General features: G+C 47.1%; 1 protein-coding gene across 1 annotated transcript; it reads right to left on the reverse strand.

The window, feature by feature from the left end:
* Positions 1-4,136: 4,136 nt before the first annotated feature.
* LOC125941545 (glycoprotein 3-alpha-L-fucosyltransferase A-like) lies at positions 4,137-7,261 on the reverse strand. Its single transcript, XM_049659041.1, has 4 exons — positions 6,966-7,261; positions 5,552-5,668; positions 4,958-5,497; positions 4,137-4,152 (listed from the first exon to the last, which is right to left on the reverse strand). Exons 1-4 carry the CDS (start codon positions 7,259-7,261, stop codon positions 4,137-4,139), a joined length of 969 nt encoding a protein of 322 aa, XP_049514998.1.
* Between the last annotated feature and the right edge of the window lie 1,891 nt (positions 7,262-9,152).

Genomic DNA, 9,152 nt, shown 5'->3' on the forward strand with positions numbered 1-9,152 from the left:
AGGTCCCGACTCCCTATTACATGGCAGTACAGCTGTCGTGGAGAACGAACACTGATCACAGTCAATGTGCATACAAGAACATGGTTTTACATTGCATAGACAAATAGAAAACAATAACAACCTTCATTCGAATAATACAGTCAGAGAACACTGCAATTCTAGGATAGTTTGTCCCGACAAAAACACTTAATGGCTGTAGTAGAAGCGCACAGAGGATCAAAATCCAACTACAGTCCTACAGTATACAGGCACCGTGTAACGGAATGATTGTGTATAACTGTATACTCTGGGGGTGGGCACAGCCCATGGTTGTTTGAACCTCGTATTAAACTTATAGACGGATTTTCTTTCAAGTTCGCCAACGAGAGAGAATAATTTTCGTTATAACGGAGGAAGCATTTGTATATCATCGTTATTCTGTAGTCAACATGTCATGGTAGTAAATAAATTGGTATCGATCATGGTATCAATTGTCCATATGCTGAAAGAATAGATCACTGTTTTGTTGATTGTAAGGATGCCGTGTTCTTCTGGGACATTCTCCAAAGAACACTTAAAGAAGCATTAGATATCACACCATACACAATTAATTCGTTTCCTACCTTTTAAAGATCCCTGTGACCCAACATATGACCTGTTCATGGCACTCGACCTACATAGCCTTTGGCGCAGTACAATGTGTGACAGGCACGCTGAACCACCGCGAAGCACTCGGTCGTGTTATCGGGAATCTGCTGCTTACGTTCGTAGTGTGTACGCTGCACACGAAACAGCGCAGACTGGATGCCTTTATTGGACACTTGCACACGCTTGCCTGACCTTTGAATGCGCTCTCAGTCACTTTAAATTTCGGTAGCGCTTTGTTTTTCTTGTTTTGCAGAATATTCTGCTCCATTGTAATAAAGAAAAAATGTTTTTTATTGCGATAACAATTATATGGACACTGCAAGCGCATTTCTGTCGTCGCCGTCGCCGTGAGGTTCCGCATGAAGTCTAACGGCGGGAGGGGGCTTCGCGTTATGCTCCGTCGGCTGCTGCTTGCTGCGCGGCCGCGCGCCCGTATCTTGAAAGCGATCTGCGACGTGGGCGAAGTGCCCGCCCGCGCGGGCCTCGTCTTCAAAAGCGATCTGGGATGGGGACAAATGGTGCCGGTAGCTTCGTATGCGCTGTGCTTTCGACGTTTAGTTGGCGTTGAAGCGAGACGACAGCCAGCGTGAAGGTCAGTTTGCCTGCTGCTGCTGGCGCGCTTTCTCACTCCAGCGTTTTCACAGCAACTTTCAGCGGTCATCTTGCGAGATGTGTTCATGTTTACCTGTGCGAGCGTGACACTGTGCTTGTTTATTTCGTTAGTAAGCGAATGTTTACAACTTTATACGGCCGATCAAACTACTATTCTTGTTTCGTATAGCTCTATACTAATTTGATATCGCAATCGATGCTTCGCCTTTCAGGCGCAACTGCGACTTTTTTAAAAATTTTCTCGTTTGACTACTGCCATACTTGTTCTTTTGTCCTATGTTTCACCACCACGCCTGACACGGCGGGCTCCTGCCAAGCAGAGCGAAGCGATCCGTTGCGTAGACGAGGGAGAGGAGAGAGGGGCAGGGGGGGGCTTAGGGCCGCTTTAGCGGCCGCAGGCCAATGAATAATTACGCGCTCTTATGTTGTTACTGTGTACCCCAGTGGGACGGGCCAACCGCTGACTAGCGAAACTGTGCACGTAACATGTGATGTAATGCCCGCGAATACACGCAAAGTGCCTCGAGCGGCCAGTCGCGCGGCAATTTTGGTGGATTCGCGGGCTTCTTTTACGCTCGAAAAAACACTTTTATGTATCGCGTATTGAGCAGCAGGAAGCTGTATCGGAAGTTCTTCATGTTGCTCTACAACTTTCTCATTGACACTTTTGATATAATTATAATATTCGAGAAGGTGAATAATTAAGACTAATTATGTCATTAGGCGGAATGCAAAAAATAATCTGAGTACCTCCAAGCGACGGCAACCAACATTTCCTTGGTTCTGTTCAGCTACGTGGCATTTGGATATTTTTAAATCTTGGTGCATGATAGTTGGGACACCCTGTATGTCATAATCGCTACCCAGCACTTGAAGTAGCCTGTCAGGCTAACAGCCAGGCTAACATCCCCAGCATATCATCAAAGCTTGTATCTCTCTCTCATAAAAAAATTTCGTCACTTTGTAAGTTATTAGGGGGAATCGGAATTTTCTGTCAGCTAGAGCATGATCACTAAAAGAAGGCGACTATACCAGCGGACAACTATCTGTGGCAGTGAAGAGAAAGTTACAGGGCGGAGCTTTTGCACATGTGGTACAAGTGGTATAGTAATGTTTGACAGCGCTTTTTGCCTCTAATCAGTGTAACTTGCAAAGCTTCGCATTTGCCACAACACGTTAGAGCAAAGCCAGCAGTTGTATTCAAAATTCACGCTGAGTGGTTATTTCAATAATTCTGATTTCTGTATTTCTGAAAAATTCTGAATATTTCAGAATTTCTGAATTATTGTATTCAGTGCCTCAGTGAGCACTTCGAGTTGTCTAATGATGCGCTCTCGCACTGCGAAATGCTAGCCTCCTGGCTAGCTGAGGTGCTAGAGCGACTGCCCCGGAAAGGCGTTGGTGCAGGTTCGAATCCCGGACCAAGGCGCATTTTTCTTCAACGAAAGCTATCTTTTCGAGAAACCCATATGGGTTTCCTTTATAGCTTCGTGCTAAAGGACGGGCGGATGTGTGTATGCATGCATGTGTTTGAGCTCGCGCTTGTCTGTGTGAATCAATTAGTTGTCTAAATAAATATATTTGTGATTAATGAATCATCACTGGGTCTGTGATCTCCGTTAGCACCTACAAGTGCTTGGGAATAAACCTGCCCTCTGGTCTATCTTGGTCCACGCACAAAGGCAATATAACCAATAAAGCTAATCACGGTCTCAGTTTCTTTCGCCATAATATCCGATTAGCATTCCGCTCTGTCACACTAATAATTTATTTCTTCCTAGTCAGGCCTAACCTAGAACACGCGTGCGTTTCTTTGGGATCCTTACCAAGGTAAGCTTATCAACCTGCTTGAATCGATACGGAACCGTGAAGTATGATTGATTTTTTTGGCTCTTCGTACATCCCTAGCTCGAGCAAACTTAAATCACAAGCCAACCTTCCTAGTCTTGCACTTCGCCAATCCGCTCGACCTTTTCTTCAGCACAGCTCCTCGGCCAGATAGCATTGTAGCAGGTTACCGCTACTCCAGCCGCACCAACCATGGTAATTAAAACATTTTGCATGCTTCTCGTTCTTCATCCAGGCATCAAAGCACTGTAAAAGCGTTCCCGTCAACACCGTGCTTCAATTAAACTCAAGCCGTTTCAAACTCATAATTGAAAATGAAAACAGGCTCCCCCATCCATTTGAAACCTCTTCCGAGGGGCCTTTAGGTGCTTGGGAAAAAATAATGAATTTTAATAGCCCGCAGTTGCTCTCGAGAGACACTTTATTTAAAGGGAGGCCCAAGGCCTCCTAGCTTCGAACTATACGTTAACATTCCCTTGCAACAATCAGAATAACAGTGAAAATTATTAGCAATGAGCCATTAAAAGTCATCGCAGAAGCACACACGTAGCTAGCGATCAGCATTTCTTGCCAATTAGCGATGGACAGAGCCTCGCCAGGAACAAGTTTCAAGGCAGAACAGACCGCCAGCTCTCCCTCGCCCCGCATCTCCTCTGCGCAACAGGGGCCGTGGCACGCCTCTCAACCACAATGCACAGCGGGCACACCGTGACGTCATCTGCCCGAGTGACGTAAATTGTGGGCCAGGTGCGGAGTGCAACGTCGTGTTCCACTGGGTGCAATTGGAGCCGCTGTCATACCACCACTGCACGATGTCTTTGTACACCTGGCAATGTGAAATTTAAAACGCTGTTAGAAAACCTGTTGTCTAGTTTTTACTGAAATCAACTTAAAGGAAAAGCTGGCGCATTTGGTGGCGACGGCTGCTCCTCTTCACAGGGAAAACAGAACGAAAGGCACGAGAAACACCGAAGATATTAACACGTCGTGAAATTTTGTTAAGTTACGCGTGCGAGTAAGGGAAGCAGCAGGAGGGAGTAAAATGACGCTCAGGGACACAAAGTTCTGTAAACAAGTGAAGGTACACAAAGAAGCCCCAAAACAGTCGCATAAGATTGTAGTTTTGCAGACGAGATGGTTCACCATACACATCGCTGTATAAGAGAAAACTACACAGCGACATATAACCAATTCGAACGTGAAAAAACACGCATGCGACCTGTGGTACCCGATGAATTGTACTAGTGTGCGCAGGCACGAATGTTTAGTATAAACTTATGATTTTTATATTTCCCAAAAATATTTTAAGGCAACTTTGTATGTAAAACTCAGCCGCTATACATAGCAAAAAGCATAAGCTGACCGCAAACTCCACGGAAAGTCCGCAAGCACCTTAATATTGTATGTATGTATGTATGTATGTATGTATGTATGTATGTATGTATGTATGTATGTATGTATGTATGTATGTATGTATGTATGTACGTATGTACGTATGTACGTACGTATGTACGTACGTACGTATGTATGTATGTATGTACGTATGTATGTATGTATGTACGTATGTACGTATGTATGTATGTACGTATGTATGTATGTATGTATGTATGTATTATGTATGTATGTATGTATGTATGTATGTATGTATGTATGTATGTATGTATGTATGTATGTATGTATGTATTATGTATGTATGTATGTATGTATGTATGTATGTAGTATGTATGTATGTATGTATGTATGTATGTATGTATGTATGTATGTATGTACGTAGGTATGTATGTGCGTATGTAAGTACGTATGTACGTACGCATTAGTTATATAAATATGAATGAATGAATGAATGAACCTTTCGGTGCTCCAAACGCGCCTGAGCCAGCGTCTCGCACAGTGGGCAATGGTCGTGGTACAGTCGATCACGATGGTGCCCGTCGCCCTCCAGTTGAAGTGCCGTTCGAAGAAGTCCGGGTCGGCGGCCACCATCCGCAAGTGCGCCACCAGGTGGAGAAGCATGGGAAACCACTGAGTGTCGACGTACGAGCGCGGCGGCGGCGCCGCCGCGGCCCTGGACAAGTAGTCGCCTAGAACCACGGGTATCATGCCGTGGGCGACGGGGTTGGCGAACTTCTCAGTCACGTAGTCGACGCACAGGGCGCCTTCCATGCACAGGTAGAAGTAGTAGGTGTGGCCGACGAACCGGAGACACTCGAGCTTCTCGCTGAGCGAGCTAGTGCTGCGGTCGCCGCACCGGCCGCACACGTCCACCTCCACGTGCTCCTCAACGAACTGCTCTCGCTTGCTTGGTGTTCGAAGGTTGCTGGCCGCCCATACGACCAGCGCGGACCGCTTTGTCCAGACGCGGGAACCGCGCGCAGGCAACAACGACGTCTGTGCCGCGGTCGTACCGTTGCTGGGAGAGACGAAAGCGAGAGTGAAGTACGGGTCCGGTACGTCCGAGACTCACCGGTACGTGAACTTCCAGTTGAAGACGCCCCGTAGACGTTCCGGCTTCGTGTCGATGAAGCTGTTGGAGGGCGCCTCCATGTTCCAGTGGACCCAGCGTTGGTGGTGCCCGCGGTACCTGTGACCAAAGACTGCGTGTTAAAATACGGAGCACGCGGCTGCACGCATAGAGAGAGCGATTAACAGATACCATTGGCTTGAAAGGCCCATCACCAGGTTTGACCTTACAAGACGCGCTTACGGTCTTGTCTGAAATGTTCCAGCGGTTATCGGTGGCTGTACAGTTGGAATTTAAAACCATACGCCGCGCGCCCTCCTGCTCGAGGGAGCATTGCTCCCAGCCAGAGAGTCAGTCACACGCATAAGTCCCTCTACACACTGCCATCTGCGTCACACACCATGACTAATCATACAATGCGGAAACCGGTACGGGAGAAGGCGGGGAAGGAACACCGCTCCGGAAAGCTACTCGACGCAGAGGGAGAAAATGTGTAAGCAAAATTTGCAGTGGGGCCTGGGTGAGAAACCCTTGAAGAGGAAGCTTTAGGTCGGGCCAAACTCCGATGCCACCTATCTATAGATACATGTAAGCCGCAGAAATTTGTTTCTGAGATAACCCCGGGATCGATTTGTTAAGTTTGTTGCGAATCTGAGAGGTAAAGTTAAATTCTAGTGGCTGTAGGAATTTTGATTTATGGTCTGAATTTAGCACAGGGTGGTCTGTATCATCTTCCTTCGCCAAGAAAAATAATGTAATTGCTTGGAAATTAAAACAAACGCAAACGATAAACACTAACAACTACCACCACAAAAACCTTTGGAGTGATAAGCCGTGTGGGTTTGGAAAATACACTATTAATCATACCCGTGCTAGCCAAATGATATCAGCGTTAAAGATACCTCTAGTAATTTTTCTAGGAAACTATGCTTGGATGGACTCTCAGATAACATGGTTTCACTGAACTCCACATGCCGTGGCAGATACATCGGCTACACATATCCATTTGATACAAATAAGCTTCCCTCTGTGCCATATCACGAGAGACAGGCTACGAAGACACTCCAATCAACCGGGAGACAGGTAATAGAAACAAGGTTAAAGAATCGATCAATGAAAGCAATTTATTCCTCCATGAGAAATGTTATGGATAAATGGAGAAAAAGCCGCCAACTGCAGCTTGACGAGGATGCAGCCCCCTGTAGAGTTCGATAGCCAGTGCGTCGTGGAACACTTCTATGTGTATAATACGTGTGCATATAGTAGTGACAAATACGTGATCATTGAATGCACTCTCATAAAATACACACAAATCAGACCAGCGAGGTTCCACGGACGCTGTGATACCTGGGAAATTCATCGACGTCCTAGGTCCCTGTCGTGAAACACGACCGCATCGGCGGAGCTTAGCAGGGACCTGTCCCGAGTCAGAAGGCAGGTAACCTTGCAGCCTTCCATGGGTACTCGCCCCGTTGGCACCGTCGGTGGCTGCTCTGGCCAGTTCTCGTGCACCGGGGACGAGAACAGGACTATGACCGAGGTGCCCACTTCGTGGGTGGTCACGTTGGCTCCAACGGGGCGCGACTCAAAACCCCACAAGGGGCGCTGGGTCTTCTCGCAGTTCTCGCCGTACAGCAGGGTGGCGGTCAAGCCGACGGACAGGTGACAGGAGCCGACGAGAAGCGAGCGAAGCGACGTCAGATGCTCTGTCATGCTCTGCCCTAAAAGGAAAATACAGCGCAATGAAGCCGTGTTCTCACCTTGTATCAATTCCGCGAAAAGCAGGCATCGTCTTCCGCACGAGAGTATGTACGTAAGCAACGAAGCCTACCAAGGAAGTCTGTACAAGTTTCATAGAGAGAGCTTTAGAGAGTTGAAACGAAATTTGTAAAGCTCAGGGAAGGTGTCTGCGATCTTGGCGGCTCTAATTGGCTCAAAGGGAGGCTGCGGCCTCGTCAACTGGGAACGCCAGAATGGCGCTGGAATTCAACAATATGACTCATTTTGACACTTTCCGAAATAGCAGCCCAGGGACTGCTAATCTTGGAATATTTGGTTCCGCAATCTTGGCGTTTTGATCCAAGCATAATGGCTGTAAAGCCTAGTGAGCCAATAAGAGGCGACAAGATGGCGGAATTAAACAATGTGGCGAATTTTGACGCTCTCTGGAATCGAAGCCCTGTAATTACTAATCTATAGGAACATTCGATACCATTATTGTGGCGTGTTGAGCCAATCAGAGAGGCTGTAGCAGCTTCGTGAACGAATCGCAGCAGATAAGCTAGGGTATTTTGACAACGTTCATTATAGAAGCTCTGGGCTTGCTATTCTGGACACATTCAAATATATAATTCACCATATTGTCGGATATGACTTGCACACAGGACTGTGACGGCCTCTCGGAATAGCTCAACACACGTCAGCATGGTGGAATCTGACAATATGGTGCAATTCACGTCCACAATAGCGTCCCGGTATAGAGGTGCCTTTCATTCGCCGATTGAGGAATAAGCCCCGGCTATCTGCAAGATGGAGGAAGTTTCATAGCAGGTGACAAAATACACGCTCATTCCACTCGAGCGTGCGTAGAACGTTCATACAGGGAGTGCAATGCTGAGGGCTGCTCTCTCTCCATTGCAGAGTCGATTGAGGCCTTGCAAGAAGGAATTACCATACCACATTTCAGTAGTTCCTTGCAGCACTGTGTTAGCTGCGGCACTCCTACTCCTATAGGAATGACGAATGCCCCTCGAGATGCGTTCATCCGCGCCGCGTCGTCTGCTCACAGTAATTCGTGATACACTACGTCATGCGCAAAACTCCCAACATATCATGCCGTATACTGTAACGTATCATGTACTAAGCAAAAATAAAATTATCTTGTCGCGCCAATAATCAGACAGTTGCGCCCAGAACTATATTCCGATGCGCAAGGATATTGCCTGTGCGCGCCTCGTACCTTCGGCAGTGTGCTACAAATGACTTGCGAGGTGAAGCATTGAAGCAGGCATCGCAGAATACGATTGAAGCCAAACGACTCGGCCAAGCACGGGATGGTCCCGTCAAAGCGCACGGTAGGTTTTACAGATCCCGCTCTGCAGCCAGAGCCTACGGCAGGGCAGCCGTACATGTGCGCATCGATTACAAACTACCGGAAACCAAACATTCTCGTAAATTGCGCAGAGTCTCAGAAGTCACGTGTTGGGCCGATATTACGAGGAAACAAGCGAATGGAATAGGCTTCACGGAGAGTTGGCTTGCCAATGCTGGCCGCGTGACGTAACGCTCTCTCCCAATCTATTCCCTTGCTCCGTGATTTGACCCCATAGTGTTTCCTCCAAAGTTACTTGAACGAACTCTCGCACTAATGAATCAAGGTGGGTACGCGGCACTAGAAGGATGCTTAACGCACGTATTTGCCTAAACTTTGCCATTTTCGGGTTCAAATGGTTTTGTGACTTTACGAGCCGGTCGTTTTTAACAATGCATCGCGTTATAAGTGCGACCATCTCTACTGAATACGCCATGTGCGCAGTTTTAGTTGACTTCTGCGTTCAGGAAAAATAGGGTTGCTTGATAAATTTTGGAGATAAAAGGTACAAAT

This window comes from Dermacentor silvarum, chromosome 11 (genome assembly GCF_013339745.2).
Source record: "Dermacentor silvarum isolate Dsil-2018 chromosome 11, BIME_Dsil_1.4, whole genome shotgun sequence".
Classification (NCBI taxonomy): Eukaryota; Metazoa; Arthropoda; class Arachnida; order Ixodida; family Ixodidae; genus Dermacentor; species Dermacentor silvarum.